The following is a 19124-nucleotide window of genomic DNA, read 5'->3' as shown; positions in this document are numbered from 1 at the left end:
AAGCATGGATATTGTGGGTTAACCGGCCTCCTTCTGCACTGTAATGATTTGATGCTAAGGCAATTTTTTTCATTATGGGCTTGGTTTCAGCCTTGTAAATTTGAAGGCTTCTACACAAATATGCAAATTTCTTCTCATTACTGCTGTTCCGCGGTAGAACAATCTCATCAAATGCTCCTCCACTGATACTGGCAGAGAGATGTTTAAATACTCAGGAAAGAGTTAACTGAATTTCTCTTAGAAATCTTTCAGGATGTTGCCCTGCAGCTTTCACAATTTGGTTGATGTAGACATTTCTTAAATCTCCTTCAAGACTAGTACTTCATTCATTGTTTTCCACATCGAAATAAATTTAATTGCCTAGATCCCGCATGGAATGGGAAAATATTTCCTTCAAGATGCATTGTAATATTATAAGGTCTTTTTAGATGCTGGACTACACTATCTTAATTTTGACCGTGTATTTTGCAAGAAACTGCACAAATCTCCTTTTAGGACTGATGCTCTGCTGGTTTCCTTCAGACAAGGCATGGACTCAAGCGCTCATCTGTTGCATTTTCGGAAGAAAACACCACACATTATGATTGAAATATTGATGACTTTATGCAACACTTGATTCTAGAAATTCCATAAAACATCTGCATTGGGTAACTGCACAATAACATAAATATAGAAAGATTTTCACAGACATATCCATTATCCCATGGAATAACTTGATAGCATACATAGGTGTAACCAAGATAATATATAAACCTCTTTCAAATATTATGTTGTTCACATAGAGCAAAAATAAACTAATATACCAACATAAAATTTGGAATTATATTTGACATTTGTAGATTGTAAATGACTTTGTAATAAAAAAAACACAGGCTGATGAAATTGGATAGTTCATTTATTTGGAAAAAGTGAAGAAGTAGTGTACTTGTAGCAGAAAAATGACATGGCAACTAAATGGTGTCACTACCACTATATTAGTGTGACTTCAACATATAGTGGTCTCTCCACAGGGGAGCTGAGAACATTCATAATTCAAAACACAACCATATCACCTCAACACACAACTGAAATAAACGAAGTGTTTTTTATAACACTGTAAATCCCCCTGCTTTCAAATAAGTGAGGAAGGAAAGAGTTTCATACAAACTTCTGTTGCATGGAATCAAGACTGCTGCATGAAAGACATGAAAAAATGTCAAGAAAATAGGCATGTGTATTACACAAAAATAACCTAATAAATCATTCTGAATATATAGTTTCCATTACAAAAATAAAATTAATATTGCTTCAAACTGGCCAATCAAATAAACAGCAGCATAGTTTGGCAGGAGTTTTTTAAGGGGAACCACCCAAATGGAAATGTGAAACACCTCCAAAACTGCAAGACCTAATCACATCCAAGGAACTTAGGCAGAACAGTTCATTCAGCCTATTGGACCTGGTATACCAGAGTCTGATTGGGAACTCATAGAGAGGATTTAAGGAACAATTTCTGCAGTCTTAAACAAATGTCAGCAATTTAATTGGGGAGATGATGGGTAAAAACAATGACTGCAGATGCTGGAAACCAGATTCTGGAGTAGAGTGGTGCTGGAAAAGCACAGCAGTTGATGATGGCCTTGTGGTATTATTGCTAGGCTATTAATCCAGGGACCCAGGTACTGATCAAGGTTTGAATCAATTGGAATTTGAATTCAATAACAAAAGAAAACTGGCATTAAGTGTCTAATGATGACAAGGAAATCACTGATGGGGAAAAACCCATCTGGTTCACTAATTTCCTTCAGGGAAGAAAATCTGCCATCCTTATCTGGTCTAGCCTACATGTGATTCCAGACCCACAGCAATGTAGTGGAACCTTAACTACCTCTGGGCCATTAGAGATGAGCAATTTCAGCTGGCTTAGCCAGTGACACCCAAATTCCATGAAGGAATAAACAAAAATAAAGTCCCTTGGCTAACTTCGTCTTCACCTTCTGAGGGGAAGCGTTATTTGCATGGCTATAATGCGCAGCAGACAACCATAATTTTTATAGACACTAGCTACTTTACATGATAGGCGTTCTCCTATCCAATCTAGGCACTGAGAACATGCCTTTGAAATTCTAATGGTCACTCTTTGAAGACTCTGATGCTGGTATAGACTTTGAGGCAGTGATGTTCAACTGTTGTCCTGGGCAAGTTCATAGTAGTCTTCATTTCCTTTCATTTGCCCTGACTTTTGCCTGTCTTCTGCTCCAATATTAAAGGTTTGTAGCAGCATCTGGAAACAATGATGTACATATTATGTGCTATGAGTCATGGATAACCTGGATATTGAGTAACTGAAATCCTTCACTGTTTTAAAATCAAACAGAATTAATGTAGTCACATGAGCGCAATGCATGATTCATTATGCTTCATGGAACAGCTGAAAGTCAAAGTATTGTGGCCTGTCTACTCTAAAGTGCAGGTACTATTGGATCCATCCCATTTTCCTCTTGCATTACTTTGCTTCTGTCTTCTTCACCCTCTTTCAGCAATTGAGTAACATAGAATTAGTACAATCCCTGAAGGAAATTGATAAGGAAATAGATAATTGTGTTTAATTGGTAAGGGGGCTGATATGAAAAACCCACTGCAACAGAAAACAAGTTTTTAAACAGTGGATAGAAGAAATGGAAATTAGAAAAATAAATGGTTTCTAAGAGTAGGTTTTGCATCACTGGTACCCTGCCTATTTAATCTATTTAAATGTTGTTACAACAACAGCAAAACATAACAAATGTTAGGAAAAAGCTTAACTAGTAACTGTTCCATGTTTTGAATGATATTCATTTATGAATTCATAATGCAAATGAGTCAAGTAGCCAATTATTGTCACATGACTGCAGGCCACAGGCTTTCACCTTTGTATCAGACATTAAGTGTGACTGAATATTATAGTTTGTATTATTTTAGCTGCTAATAAAACCACCAGACATCTTCAAGTAAAAGGAATTCATGTACCTAAGTTGTGGTATATTCAGTCAATACAGAATATTATTCCAGAAACAGGATATACTGGATCTATTCAGTGGTTCTGGCAGAATCTTTAGACAGAGCACAGAGTTAATGTAAATATTGCTGCCCACCAACAAAAACATGTAATACCCTGTAGAATTCATCACTGAATTTTGAAATTTGCCTTTCCGGTCAATTTATCCATCCTGAGTCAAAAATGTTCACTCAATAAAACTATATTTGCTACAATTGAGACAACATTTTTGGTGTTTTGAAAAATGCATTTGAACAGCATTAAAATGTGGAAAAAAAGTCATTTTTCTTTGCATTGACAATAAATAGAGAAAAGGAAAATAACTTGCATTTATACATCATGTATCAGAAATTCAGAACAGCTCAAAGTAGTCTTCATCTAAATCAGTACTTTTAAAATGTACTCACTATTATAATTCAGGAAATTTAGAAGTCAGTTTGTATACAGCAAGATCTCAGAGCAATGAGTAAGTGAACAATATAAGCATAACTTTAGTGTACTAAAGTACACTAGAATGTTGCTTCAATCACTCCGTAACATTTATTTGGTATTTTATTTTCTGGAATATAATACATTTTTGAAAGCCATCACGCACATAGATACACAACATTTTGGCAATAGTAGCAAGGTATTGATAAACTTTATAATTCTGTTCACATGTAATCCAAAAACAATTTAATTTATTTTATTGGGACAATAGAAAAGTAATTCACCCTGTGGTAAGAGGCTGACTAGTTTCTCAGGACAACACATGCACTGAACCAGTCATAGAAAATCCTTTTCACAAGTGTGGCTTATGCCATCTACTGGTAAATCACTGACACACAATAAACAAAAATATCCCTGGTTTTAATCTTGCTTGACAAGAAATAAAGTGGCGTCACTGCAGCTTAGTTTAGATGATGATACCATTCTGTCGGTTTGGTGTGTGGCAATCATTGGCATATGCCACTTTGAGGACTGTGAATTAGGATGCTGCTGCAAGATGTAAAGCGATGATTATTTGCAAAACCGCTGCAGATTTTTTTTCTGAAATTAAGAAACATTCCCAAAGTGCAGTCCATTTTAACAGTGCGCATCAAAATCAATGAAACACTGAAGCCATCACAGAATCACAGATTTGTTATGATGCAAAATGATGCCACTTGGTCCAGCATGTATGCACTGGTTCATTAGGTACTCATTCCTTAGTGCTAATCTCCTGCTTTTAATCTATACCCTTGCATATTATTTTCATCTAAATAATCATCCAATATCTTTTTGAATGTCTCAATTACTCCTGCCTCCACTACCTACCTCAATTAGACCTACCTCCATTCCTCCAGGGAATGCATTCCATACCCTAACTACTCATTGAGTGAAAATGATTTTCCTCACTTCACTGTTGCTTTTTCTGTAGATCACTTTAAACCTATGCCCTCTTATTCTTGTTCATTTTATGAGTAGGAACAGTTTCTCCCTATCTACCTCTATCCAGATACTCATGATTTTGAAGTGTCTATCAGATCTCCTATTCACATTCTTCTATCCGTGAGAGTTGTCTTATCTTCTTCAATTTATCCTCATAACTGAAATTCCTCATTCTCACAACCATTATTGCAAGCCCTTTTGCACTCCCTCCAATACTTCTATAATCTGGCACCCAGAACAATACACAATACTCTAGCTGTGGTCTAAAAAATGTCTTGTACAAGTTCAACATCAACTCTGAGCTATTGTATTCTCTGGTCCTATTAATAAAGCCAAGGATCTATAAGCTTTACTTATTACTCTGTCTACTTGTCCTGCTATTCTCAATGAGCTGTACTCTCTCAGCTCCTTTTGGAATTGTACCTCCTATTTTATATTGTCTTTCAATGTTCTTCCTGAAAAAACATTGCATCACTACTTTGCTGTCTTGTGAAATGATGCAAATCTCTTCAAGCATGTGTAGTATTATGATTCAAAACTTTAAGCTTGCTTCAAGTGATAGGAGTGGATTTTTTTTTAAGGTATACTATCTTCATTCCTTTCATTCCAATTGGGCTCTTCTTCTTGGCATGAATATCATTTATCATCTAGCCTCAACCTTAACTTTGAGGACTTCATGGTTGGCTTACTATCCTGAGGTCTGCTAGACTTTTAGATGTTGCATGAGCACCACTTTCTATGTGGTGCCTTACATTCACTTGAAGGTGCTTTCTTAAGTCATCATTCTAACAGTCACAAAATATTTATGACCCTTAAACCTGACAATGTCAATGTATTGTATACTAGAAAGTGATTTATCAGAATCACTGTCTGACATCTCTCTAGCAGTCATCTTTATAGATTTGTTTTGCTTCTTCCTAGCTAAACACTGACATACAAAGTGATCTAGGTTTTTGTAGTTAGAGTACTGTTGTCCTGCGTTAACATATTTTCCAAAATGTTGTTCCCATTCAGGCTGGAATATATTCAGCATAATGCAAAGCGTAATATTTTGTCCATCTGATTTATTCACATGTGGAATGTGGGCATCACTGGCTGGCCAGCATTTATTGACCATGCCTAATTCTTCTTGAGAAGATGATGGTGAGCTGCCTTCTTGAACTGCTGTAGTCCAATGCTGTAAGTTGACCTACAAAGCCATTAGGCAGGAAATTCAAGGACCTTGACCTAGTGACGGAAAAAATGGCAATATATTTCCAAGTCGAAACAGTGAGTGGTTTGGCGGGGAATTTGCAGAAGGTTATGATCCCATGAATCTGCTGCCCTTGTCCTCCTAGATGGAAATGGTAATGGGTCTGGAAGATGCTGTCTAAAGATATTTGGTGAATTTCTGCAGTGCATCTCATAGATGGTATACTTACCGCTACTGAGCATTGGTGGCAGAAGGAGTTGATGCTTCTGGATATGGTGCCAATCAAGCAGACTGCTTTGTTCTGAATGATGTCAAACTTCTTGAGTGTTGTTGGAGCTGCCATTCAGGCAAGTGTGGAGTACCCATCACACTCCTGACTTGTGCCTTGCAGATGATGAAGAGCATTCCTGATGAAGAGCTTTTGTGCAAAACGTCGACTCTCCTGCTCCTCGGATGCTGCTTGACTAGCTGTGCTTTTCCAGTACCACACTTTGCGACTTTTGTAGATGATGGACAGGCTTTGGGAAATCAGGAAATGAGTTACTCACAGTAACTTGCTTGTCTCTGACCTGCTCTTTTGGTGGCAAGTCCAATTGCATTTTAAATCAGCATTTATTGACCATGCCTAATTCCTCTTGAGAAGATGGTGTTGGCTGCCTTCTTGAACCGCTGCAGTCCACATGCTGTAACTTGACCTACAAAGCCCTTAGGGAGGGAATTCAAGGATCTTGACCATGTGACAGAAAAAAACCGGCAATATATTTCCAAGTCAACAGATGATCCCCTCGAGACTGATTGATTACTAAACTTAGTGATCTCGGACTAAGTCCCACTATCTGCAACTGGATCCTCATTTCCTGACCCACAGGCCACAATCAGTGAAGATTCGGGACAATATTTCATCCTCACTAACACTCCACACTGGAGCCCCCAAGGGGTGCGGACTCAGCCCCTTACTGTGCTCACTGTATGCCCATAACTGCGTCACCAATTACCAGACTAGTGCCATTTATAAGTTCGCTGATGACATCACCCATGGTCGGTTGAATCTCAGATGGCGACGAAACAGACTACACACAAGAGGTTGAAGACCTGGAAAAATGGTGCACTGAGAACAACCTAGCTCTCAATGCTGGCAAAACCAAGGAACTCATTGTTGACTTTCAGCAGGATGTTACTCATGCCCCCCTACACAATAACAGCACAGAGGTGGAACGAATGGAGAGTGTCAAGCTCCTAGGAGTGGTCATCCACAACAAGGTTTCTTGGACTCTTCATGTGGACATAAAGGTTACAAAGGCCCAACCATGTCTCTTATTCCTCAGGCAGCTGAGGAAATTTGGCATGATGGCGAATACCCTTGCCAAAGTTTATAGGTGCGCCATCGAGAGCATTCTGTCTGGATGTATCACTACCTGGTATGGCAACTGTACCATTCATGATCGGAAACAATTACAGAGAATGGTGAACTCAGCCCAGACAATCACAAAGGCCAACCTCCTATCTACAGGGGAACCTTGATTATCCAAACGAGATGGATGGGCACTATTTAGTTCGGATAATCGATTATTCGGTTAATCGACTAAATGCCTTTCCTCTGCCGCTCAGAGTTTTAAAACTCTGCTCCTCGTTCAGGAGACTGCAGCAACATACAGCGCGCGAGACCCCGCCCCCAACACCGCCATTCTGCCTGTGCCCCCCCAAATCCCTTCCAACTGCAACTTTTTGACAGGTTCCATGTTTGCCCTGTACAGGACAATGTTGGAAAGATTATCTGGGGAAGGCGGGGGGGGGGGGGGGGGGGGGGCGATTTAGGGTACACTCCTCTGTAGAACTCCAGGAAAAGTGTGGGGAGAGAGAGAGGGCGGGAGGTCAGTCATTTGGAGACAGTGCCTGTTTAATCACTGTAAACAAAAGACACGGTCCCTGTTGGAAACACGTCTTTGATGTAATGTTTCTATCGGGACCTCGAGATCTCCTTCGGATAATCCGATTTTCAGATAATTGGTGTTTGGATAATTGAGGTTCCTCTGTATAGAATCCATCTACCAGGCCCGCTGTCAAGGAAAGGCCGCCAGCATTCTCAAAGATCCACCCCACACTAGTAATGTTTTTCTACAACCTCTACCATTGGGAAGAAGGTACAGAAACCTGAACACACACACCAGTCGGTTTCAAAACAGTTTCTACCCAAATGTCGTTAGAAAACTGAATGGACTTACAAACTCTTAACGTTCCCCTGTACCTGTGTGTTTGTTTTTGCTGCTGTTTACCTATTATTTACTTATCTATGCTACTTATCTCTGTGATCTGCCCGTATTGCTTGCAAGACAAAGCTTTTCACTGTGCCTCAGTACACGTGACAATAAATTCAATTCAATTCTATTCAATGTTCAATGGTAACCCCAAGGATGTTGACAGTGGGGTATTCAGCGATGGTAACAGCATTGAATATCAAGGGGTAGTGTTTAGATTCCTCTTATTGGAGATAGTCATTGCCTGGTATTTGTGTTATTCACCTGTTGAATATCACTTGCTATTTGTCAACTCAAGCCTGGGCATTGTCCAGTTCTTGTTGCATTTGACAAATGCTTCCATGGAGTTGGATAATGATATTACCGTTGTTATATTACCATAGGAGAAATGCTATCCTGCCTTTCAGTGAGTTTGAGATCATGTTCACCCAATATTGGATAGTAAACCAAATCTCCAGTACTTATTAACAGACTTCCCCTTCGGAGGCTTGCGTTCTGCTTGGACATAACAATAGAATGGTCAGACACCACATGATCAAGATTCTCTTTAATATGCACTTCTCGCTCCTGCAAAATTGATAGAAAGTGAAAATAAAACTACTTTCCTTTGGCATTTCTAGAGGAACAATCAAGTGAGATTTTGCAGTCTTCTGTGTCGCTTCTGCCACAATAGCCCTGGAGTTGTAGACTTGAAACAAGGCTTTGAAATACTGTTGGACACAAACTTCCCTATGTTTAGGAGGACTATATTCCCTCAGGCTGATCAGTTCAAGTATACGTTGGTGACTCCAGCCTGAAAACTTTACACTTGGGTGCCACATTGCAATCACCTTGCCTGAGTAGGTCATTGAAACACTTCTAATACTCAACAGCATCCTCACAACTCTCACTATGAGCTGCTTCCAGCATCCATGTTTCACCTGCTGGCTGATTTTCTCTTGTCACTCTCAGGGAACAGAACACATCTTCTTTCACACATCTTTGCAAAAGAAACTCACAAGCAATAACTGAGAAACTTGCGGTTGCCCTGATACAGGTGCTGCACTCTGTGCAGTCCTGATACTCTCCTCCTCATGAAATGGCTACGACAATAGTTATTGTTTTGCCCGTTAAATCTGACCCAGTGAGTTTAATGCCTGCCTCCTCACCACATTCATCATCCTTAATTGGGTTGTGATGTCAACATCAGGTTAGTTAGTTACCTTTGCTTCCAAAATCACATCACCTCTCTACAGCTGGCACAGAAGTGTCCCTGACATTAGTTGTTAGAACAAAACTCCAGCCCCAGGTTTCTACTCATGTCTTTGACCATTATTCACTCCTCCTGCATATATTTTCACAACGCATCAACCAGCCAATTTGCCTCATCCTCAATATAAAGATTCCCTGAAGTAATCCTTTGGAGGTTTGGTGTGTGGCACAAAATGAAGAATTCATCTAGGTTTCTGACTCCAACTAGTCTTCTTGTGGAATGTCTCAAAACAATAAAAAGAGTTTTAATGATGGTTTAATGATGAAATTTTAAATTTGGCTGTCAATGACATAAATTGTTCTTCAGCACATGCTTTGATTTTGTAAAGTGAGCAAAAGAAAAATGAAGTTTTAAACAAAGTCTCAAATGGAGACGAGGGCGCTAACCTTCTAATCCCCAGTTTCCTCTATGGATTCTCAATGCTCAGTTTCTGTGCTGTCCTTCTTCAAGTACAGTCAGAAAACAGAGCTTCCACAAGCTTTCCCACGCTTCATCAGTGACGTGTTAAATACAAATATATTGCAACATATTAAGATTTTGAAATTTCTAGCAAGACAGGCAATGATGCTTATGTATTGATACACACCCACAGTTGGTGTGAGTTCATAAATATGGATTATGCTAATATGATCAGGTTACTGAATTTAAATGCAAAGAAATTCAAAGGAAGAAACTTTCACAGGTGAAGGAGTGTTCTTTATTAGATGGTATGCATATAGATTTCCATGAAGTGTTGTACATAAAATTAAGGTACATAATTATAATTATAGTGGGACAACACTACCATTATAGGGCAAGCCAAACAAAGAACAGCCAGGGAATTCCTAGAAGCATGGCACTCATCCACAAACTCCATCAACAAACACATCGACCTGGACCCAATATACTGGCCACTACAGCGGACAGCTAAAACTGACAACCGAAAGCGGCAGGGACAGGCCACTATAAATGCCGGAGGAAACACCACAGAAGCGCTTCACAGGAGGCTCCCAAGCATTGAGGATGTCACCTAGACAGGGGACGAAACGTTTGCAACAAAAATTTCCAGCTCGGCGAACAGAACCACAACAACGAGCACCCGAGCTACAAATCTTCTCCCAAACTTTGAACATAATTATAAAAAAGAATGTGTGCATGGATAGGATATCGTAAATTAAAATGAAGAAATATATTAATGTTCCAGAGGACATTTACAATTTTTAATATATTTAAATGGTCTGGACCTGAGTATAGGGGACTTCAGTAGAAGGCTGTAAGTGATTTCAAACATAAAATTCTGATTTGCTTCATTTCACAAATACATGGCCTAAATAGTACAAGTTAATTTATCACTTTTAACCACCACCTGGTATGACCCAAAATTTCTTTCTTCAAAGGTTTCTTCAAATAAATAGGGCACTGGTGGAACTAAACTGGAGTACTGTGCATAGTATTGGTCACCTTACTTAAGGAAGGATGGAAATACATTGGAAGCAGTTCAGAGAAGTTTACCAGACCATTACCTGAAATAGGCTTATGAGGAAATATTGAACAAGCTAGGTTTATATCCACTAGAATTTAGAAGAGTGAGAGATGATTTGATTGGAAAAATTAAGATTCTGAGGGGTCTTGACAGGATAGATATGGAGAGGATATTTCCTCTTCAGAGAGACTCTAGAACTCAGATTCACTGTTTAAAAATCAGAAGTCACTTATTTAAAACAGAGATTGGGCAGGTTTTATTTTCTCTAAGGAGTCATGAGTCTTTGGAACTGTTCCTGAAAATGCAATGGAAGTAGAGTGCTTGAATATTTTGAATGTTACAGGTGAATAGATTCTTGTGAAGCAAGGAGATGAAACATTATCAGGGGTAGGTGGGAATTTGGATTCGAGATTACAATCAGGTCAACAATGATCTCATTAAATGATGGAGGATCTCAAGGGGCTGAATAGCCTATTGCTGCTCAATGTTCATATGTAAGTGACCCAGACATGAGCAGATTGGTTATTCAGTTGCTTTAGACAATCAACACCAAATATGTCTAAACAATACCATATGCTAACAATACATCAACAACTTACATTCATGTTACATCTGTGATATAACAAAGTGATTGAAGATGCTGTCGAGGGTGTGGTGCTGGGAAAGCACAGCAGGTCAGGCAGCATCCGAGGAGCAGAAGAAACATTTTGGGTATAAGCCCTTCATCAGGAATATGCCTGATTGAAGCATCTTTAAAGAAGCATAACCAGAAAATTTTGACATCAAGGATAGAGGACCAAATGCTTGATCGAAGAGGCAGGACTCAAGGAATGGAGGAGAGGAATGTTTAAGTGGGAATTCCAGTTCTTAGGCCCTAAAAAGCTGAAGACTTTGCCACTGATAATGAGGCAAAGGCAAATAAACAATTATAATAGGCCAGGAAAGGAGAATTGCTGAGTTCTTTAAGGATGTTTAAAGTTGATGTAGAAATAGAAGCTGTTGTAAGCAGATTTTAAAAAAAATATTTTTACATTGACAGAAATTATGCATATAACCTTAAAATGAGGCATTTGACTTTATCGGTTTGCGCCTCTGAACCCACTGAACCAAGCAACGCAGACAACGTAAAATGGAAAAGAAATAAACTTAAAAAAAGGTAAAATTGAAAAAGATAAGCAGATATTGATTAAAAAGACATATTTATTTGTATTTGCAGGTTGGTCATGTAAACCGATCCCATCATTGGATACTTCCGAGGATTTTGAAACTATTCCTTCAAGTATGGATGAACTTTCCAACTCCTCAGATATGGATGAAGAACTATCTAGTAAAGCTGTAAGCATGGTTTTGTTGAAAGTTGACCAACCAATTTTATTTTTAAATGAGCCATTTCTAGAAACAGTGTATTGTTCTGATCTCTGTCAAAATATTGTTGGATGACACTCATCATTATCAGAGCTGTTCAGGAACTTAGAAGGGATGCTGTACATGCACAATGATCAAGCTGAGGCCGGACTGGATGGCATGTCATGTGTCTGTATTGGTTTTGAATATATTAATCACCTAACCTTTATTTAATTCCTAGATATTGTAATGTCCCAGGGATTCTCCTGGTGTTTGTAGGAACCTTGTCAGAAAGCTGAATAAAATTCTCAAGTCTCTGAGACAGAAACAGCATATTTTCAGTCTTGGCATATTTGACCATGAGCTGAACTCCTAAGCCCATTTTCACTCTATCACCAAGGCAGCACACTTCCATCGGCATAATGTCACCTCTCTCCGTCAACAAAGCTTTACTTCTATTTAGAGTGCGCAATCAATTTATTTAAGTGGCATGTTCTCTTATTTTCTGCATGACTGCATACATGGTAGCTGAATGGGGTCACATTTTGTGCAACCTCCACAGGAACTTTTGAGTTAATGTAGGGAACTGTGGTTTCAACACCACTCATCCCATCTGTTGCTGAAACTCTTATCAGTGCTTTATTTTATTCCTCCAGATTCACTTATTCCAGTGCTCTTCTGCCAGCTTTTGATCTTCCATAACTTTTACTGTATGCTTTTCCTTACAAGTTAATACTCTCCTTAACTTTCTTGGTTAACTGTGGTTGCTTCATCTCTCCCTGAGAATCTTTCCTCGTTACTGGGATATATCTTTACTGAGAGTTGTGAATTACCTCCTAAGTGTCTGCCACTGTTTGGTTACTCTCTTGCCTGCTAATATATCCAGAGCTGAAAATGTGTTGCTGGAAAAGCGCAGCAGGTCAGGCAGCATCCAAGGAACAGGAGAATCGACGTTTCGGGCATAAGCCCTTCTTCAGGAATGAGGAAAGTGTGTCCAGCAGGCTAAGATAAAAGGTAGGGAGGAGGGACTTGGGGGAGGGGTTTTGGAAATGCAATAGGTGGAGGGAGGTCAAGGTGAGGTGATAGGCCGGAGTGGGGTGGGGGCGGAGAGGTAAGAGCTTCTGTGCAGAGGAGATGACCTGGGGTGTGCAGTGAGAGAGGGACTCACTGAAATCCTTGTAGAGGGAGGAAGAGAGCTTCTTCAAGGAAGGCATCCTTGTAAGAGGATTCGCAGTAGGTTAAAATCTTTGAGAGAAAGTGAGGGCTGCAGATGCTGGAGATCAGAGCTGAAAATGTGTTGCTGGAAAAGCGCAGCAGGTCAGGCAGCATCCAAGGAACAGGAGAATTGACGTTTCGGGCATAAGCCCTTCTTCAGGAATGAGGAAAGTGTGTCCAGCAAGCTAAGATAAAAGGTAGGGAGGAGGGACTTGGGGGAGGGGTTTTGGAAATGCGATAGGTGGAGGGAGGTCAAGGTCAGGGTGATAGGCCTTGAAGAAGCTCTCTTCCTCCTTCTACAAGGATTTCAGTGAGTCCCTCTCTCACTGCACACCCCAGGTCATCTCCTCTGCACAGAAGCTCTTACCTCTCCGCCCCCACCCCACTCCGGCCTATCACCCTCACCTTGACCTCCCTCCACCTATCAGTATTCAGAAAAGACTGCTTAGGGATAGTCAACATAGCTTTGTGTATGGGAAATTGTGTCTCATGAACCTGATTGAGTTTTTTTTGAAGAAGTAACAAACAGGATTGATGAGGGCAGAGTAATGGACTTGATCTTTCTAGACTTCAGTCAGACGTTCGTCAAGGTTCCTCATGGTAGACTGGTTAGCAAGATTAGATAACACAGAAAAGACAGAGAACTAGCTATTTGGATACAGAACTGGCTCATAGATAGAAGACAGAGGGTGGAGGTGGAGGGTTGTTTTTCAGACTGGAGGCCTGTGCCCAGTGGAGTGCCATAGGGACCAATGCAGGGTCCACTGCTTTTCGTCATTTATATAAATGATTGGTATGTGAACATAGGAAGTATGGTTAGTAAGTTTTCAGATGACACCAAAATTGGAGATGTAGTGGACAGTGAAGATTACCTCAGAGTACAACAGGATCTTGATCAGATGGGCCTATCTACCTGTGACTCCACTTTCAAGGAGCTATGAACATGCTCTTTGTTCATTTGGTCTCTTTGTTCAGCAACACTCCCAAGGACCTTACCATTAAGTGTATAAGTCCTGCTAAGATTTGCTTTCCCAAAATGTAGCACCTCACATTTATCTAAATTAAACTCCATCAGCCCATTGGCTTATCTGATCAAGATCCCATTATAATCTGAGGTAACCTTCTTCGCTGTGCACTAGACCTCCAATTTTGGTGTCATCTACAAACTTACTAACTATACCTCTTATGCTCACATCCAAATCATTTATATAAATGATGAAAAGTAGTGGACCCAGCATTGATCCTTGTGGTACTCCACTGGTCACAGGCCTCCAGTCTGAAAAACAACCCTCCACCATCACCTTCTGCCTTCCACCTTTGAGCCAGTTCTGTATCCAAATGGTGAATTCTCCCTGTATTCCATGAGATCTAACCTTGCCCACCAGTCTCCCATGGGGAACCTTGTTGAACACCTTACTGAAGTCCACATAGATCACATCTATCACTCTGCCCTCATCAATCCTCTTTGTTACTGCTTCAAAAAACTCAATCAAGTTTGTGAGACATGATTTCCCACACATAAAGTCATGTCAAATATCCCTAATCAGTCCTTGCCTTTCCAAACACATGTACATCCTGTCCCTCAGGATTCCCTCCAACAACTTGCCCACCACCGACATCAGGCTCACTGGTCTGTAATTCCCTGGTTTGTCCTTACCATCTTTCTTAAACAGTGGCACCACGTTAGCCAACCTCCAGTCTTCCGGCACTTTACCTGTGACTTATCGATGATGCAAATATCTCAGTAAGAGGCCCAGCAATCACTTCCCTAGCTTCCTACAGACTTCTAGGGTACACCTGATCAGGTCCTGGGGATTTATTCACTTTTATGCGTTTCAACACATCCAGCACTTTCTTCTCTGTAATATGGACATTTTTCAAGATGTCACCATCTATTTCCCCTCATACAATAACTTCCATGTCCTTTTCCACAGTAAATACTGATGCAAAATATTCATTTAGTATCTGCCCCATCTCCTGCGGCTCCACACAAAGGCCGCCTTGCTGATCTTTGAAGGGCCCTATTCTTTCCCTAGTTACCCTTTTGTCCTTAACGTATTTGTAAAAATCCTTTTGATTCTCCTTAACTCTATTTGCCAAAGTTATCTCATGTCCCCTTTTTCACCTCCTGATTTCTCTCTTAAGTATACTCCTACTGCCTTTATACTGTTCTAAGGATTCACTTGATCTATCCTGTCTATGGAAAAAGTGAGGACTGCAGATGCTGGAGATCAGAGCTGAAAAATGTGTTGCTGGGAAAGCGCAGCAGGTCAGGCAGCATCCAAGGAGCACGAGAATCAACGTTTCGGGCATAAGCCCTTCTTCCACCTATCGCATTCCCAACGCCCCTCCCCCAAGTCCCTCCTCCCTACCTTTTATCTTAGCCTGCTTGGCACACCCTCCTCATTCCTGAAGAAGGGCTTATGCCCGAAACGTCGATTCTCGTGCTCCTTGGATGCTGCCTGACTTGCTGCGCTTTTCCAGCAACACATTTTTCAACTCTATCCTGTCTATGCCTGACATATGCTTCCTTCTTTTTCTTAACCAAAATCTCAATTTCTTTAGTCATCCAGCATTCCCTATACCTACCAGCCTCTCCTTTCACCCTAACAGGAAGATACTTTCTCTGGATTCTCGTTATCTCATTTCTGAAGGCTTCCCATTTTCCAGCCGTCCCTTTACCTGCGAACATCTGCACCCAGTCAGCTTTTGAAAGTTCTTGCCTAATACGATTAAAATTGGCCTTCCTCCATTTTAGAACTTCAACTTTTAGATCTGGTCTATCCTTTACCATCACTATTTTAAAACTAATAAGATTATGTTGCTGGCTCCAAAATGCTCCCCTACTGACACCTCAGTCACCTACCCTGCCTTATTTCCCAAGATTCGGTCCCTTTCTGTCTCTGGAGTCTTAGCCATGAATACAAAGCAGCAAGTTGATTTTGGCATAATTTACAGTGAAACTGAATTGCATTAACTTTCTAACTGTACTTCAAGGTGTAATAACAAAAAAAATTGTCAGCTCCATTCTAACTCCTCTAGCCTAAATTTCTGCAATTCTGGAGAGGCTTTCTAGCCAAAATGGCACCTGAGCCATTCTCCAAGACACCTATCCTTGAGCCTGTCATTTTCAGTAGGTGGGAAATGGGAACTGTTGTAGTTTGCACATCTGTGGTTCATATGTAAAGGCAGGCAAACAGGTTGGGGAATAAAAAGAGTCTGAACGTTACGCACAGATTCCAGCCATTCAAGGACTGCAATCAAGATAGTGTAGGCTTCCTGATCCCATATGGTATTTGTGTGAGAGTGAGACAATATGTGGGGGAGAGAGACAGTGTTGGGGAAGAGTTAGAGAGGGAAAGTGTGTGTCAGGAAAAGGATAAAAGAAAGCTAGGAAAAGATAGAGATTGTGTGTACACCAGGGAGGATGAATGTCGATGTATCGATGGCAGGAGGCAACGAGAGCGAGATAGAGAGCGGATGTGTGTTTGCATATGGAACAGATGGCATAAGAGTGAATGTCGGAATCAGGGAGAGGGAGGGTGTGTGTGTATGTGGCAAGGAAAGTGTATGTGAAGGCGTGAGTGTATGAGGGAGTGAAAGCAGATGTGGGAGAGGGAGAGAAAAACTGAGGAAGTGAAAGTGGATGTGGGAGAGAGAGAGAAACTGTTTGAGGGAGGAGAACATTAATGAAGGAAGGAAATATGACTGAGGGTGGGGTGTGTGAGAGGGAGTGAGTGTGGGTATTGCAGGGGTGAAAAGATGAGAGATAAGAATGTGTGTTTCTGGGCAGGAGAGAGAGAGACTTCATGTGTGTATTGGGTAAAAGGGAAGGAATGAGGGAGAGAGAGAAAATATGTGTGGGAGCAGGAGTGTGAGTGTGAACCGTAAGACTGAGTGAGCTAGATGCTCTTTCCCTCATCGTTCTCCCTAAAAACGTATCCACAAATCAGGCTGGGAGAGCAGGATAATCAAGATTGAAAGTCAACCCACAGTTGCACGAATTCTACCTTGGATACCTCATCATGTATGGCACAAGATGTAAATGTGAGGTCATTTTGTAAAATTTCAAAATATACATTATTCATTAAACATCTTTATATACATACATAGTCACTAGAGCAGTTCAATTCTGTACAGTCTTAGCTTATGGAGAACAAACAAACCTAAATAATTTCTTACTATGCAAGTACTATTTACATATTTTTGAGGGACTTGGGGGGGCATAACTGAATGGACCTGCATTGTACTTTGGCCAGATGACCTTAGATTGTGGTCTTTCCTCATTGCACATTGGCAGCAGCTGTCTTAAGTTTTAGTGTCAGTCAATGGTAGTTCAATCCAACTTGGCTCCAGTTTCCATCTCTTTATGTTGGAAAGGACTTGGGTCTATCTCTCTCACTTGCTCTATTCCTTCACTGATGTGGCAAAAATAAATATCGCATTTAAAATTAAGGTGTAGGCCATTTAAGTCAGAGATAAGTCTTTCTTTCCTCAGAGAGAGCTGTAACTGTTTGTAACTCTCATCCTTAAAAGGCGGTGGATGCAGAGTTCTTCAATGTTTTCCTTGCAAAGTTAAATAAATTCTTGATGAGCAAGATGGTGAAAGGTTATCAAGGGGAGGTGGGAATGTGGAATATTCAGATTAGCCACAATATTAGTGAATCATGGAGCAGGCTTGAGTGTGTCCTAGTATCCTACTCCTGCTCCTAATTCATATCTTTGCATTAAAAAAGGTGTTAATAGTTTTCACTGCCACATAGCACTTTTTAATGTTCATTTTATTGCTTACTCATTTATTTCAAGTATTAATTTATTCATTTGGAATTCTTTTCTTGAAATTCATGTTTGACATTGTGTACTGAAACATATTTTTCTGAAATTTTCTCACTGGGCCTGCAAGTGACAGCAAAAATTGATATGATCCAGTGAAAAGGTCAGCCCACTCTGGTCTAAACTTATGATCCCTGTTTGGAGAGTTGGGTACCCATTCTGGCCAGTTTCAGGGATACTTTTGGGAGTGGTAAGGTACCCTGAGAAAATTTCAAATGCTTTAAGTGGGATCCAATCCAATTTAAAAGACTCATTGCAGCTGTGAAGATATTTACACCACCTGGACCTTAAATCCTAAAAGGTCAGCAGTTTAAAAAAAATCAAGGCTCACTATTTCCCTCTGTTTGTTGATTAAATTTCAAGACCATCATTGAAGGATTTACAAAATGTGAATGATTTAACAACCTAACATTATACAATGGGTGCCTGTCAATTTGCAGTTTGGCAGATCAAAGTATTTATAAAGTCCTTGATGTGTGCCTATGAATATGCTAGTATTTCAAAAGGAATTAAGTTGCTGAAAGTATTTAAAAAGGTTTAAATTGCAACTTCACATTCAGGGTGAAACGTGTGATTTTCATGGATTTTTTGAGCAAGTCTGAACCATATTTTATGAACTTAATCCATGTCTATTGAGTATGTGACTTATGTTTAATGACTCAGTTATTTTTCCTTTACCTGATTCTTTTTATTCTATCATGGAATGTGGGCATTAATGGCAATGTCAGCATTTGTTTCCTAATTACCCTTAAGAAGACAGTGATGAGTCACCTCTTGAATCACTGCAGTCCATTTGGTGTAGGCACACCCGCATTGACATTAGAGTGGTTGAACAGGATATCTGTGTTTAGGATTACATTTCAAAGTTAAATGGTGCCCAGGGAGAAAAACTGGAGACATTGAAAGGGTTGTTAAGATTTACGTGAAAATTTATGAGAGGCCTGTATTTAAAATTTTACCTGATACTTGCCACACTGATATGGGTTTGGCAATTTTGAAAACCTTTTATGATAAATATGAAAATAGTTAATATATTTCAATACATGTAACGTCACAACAATTTGCTCACAAAAAAAGTCTTGGTTATGAACCACCAAACACTATATATAGGATGATCCATCAAATAGCTTGTTTAATTTCCATTT

The 19124-nt window shown here is 40.0% G+C and overlaps 1 protein-coding gene and 1 long non-coding RNA gene across 9 annotated transcripts in view; one reads left to right on the top strand and one right to left on the bottom strand.

The window, feature by feature from the left end:
- LOC122555988 (guanine nucleotide exchange factor DBS) overlaps nt 1-19124 on the top strand; it is a 404319-nt gene that overhangs the window by 378138 nt on the left and 7057 nt on the right. For all 8 annotated transcript variants that reach the window (XM_043702332.2, XM_087993537.1, XM_043702330.2 and 5 more), the window contains one exon: nt 11804-11922. In XM_043702332.2, the coding sequence (XP_043558267.1) occupies nt 11804-11922 (119 nt within the window). The remainder of the gene's footprint in view (nt 1-11803; nt 11923-19124) is intronic.
- LOC122555993 (uncharacterized) overlaps nt 600-19124 on the bottom strand; it is a 57276-nt gene continuing 38751 nt past the window's right edge. Inside the window, exon 3 of the long non-coding RNA XR_015759176.1 lies at nt 600-2263. This is a non-coding gene — a long non-coding RNA (uncharacterized LOC122555993). The remainder of the gene's footprint in view (nt 2264-19124) is intronic.

The sequence above is a fragment of the Chiloscyllium plagiosum genome, unplaced genomic scaffold (assembly GCF_037043375.1).
Source record: "Chiloscyllium plagiosum isolate Xiang-an unplaced genomic scaffold, Cpla_swu_hap1 HiC_scaffold_13, whole genome shotgun sequence".
Lineage (NCBI taxonomy): Eukaryota > Metazoa > Chordata > Chondrichthyes > Orectolobiformes > Hemiscylliidae > Chiloscyllium > Chiloscyllium plagiosum.
Note: the sequence above shows the minus strand (reverse complement) of the source record. Positions and strands in the feature narration are given on the sequence as shown.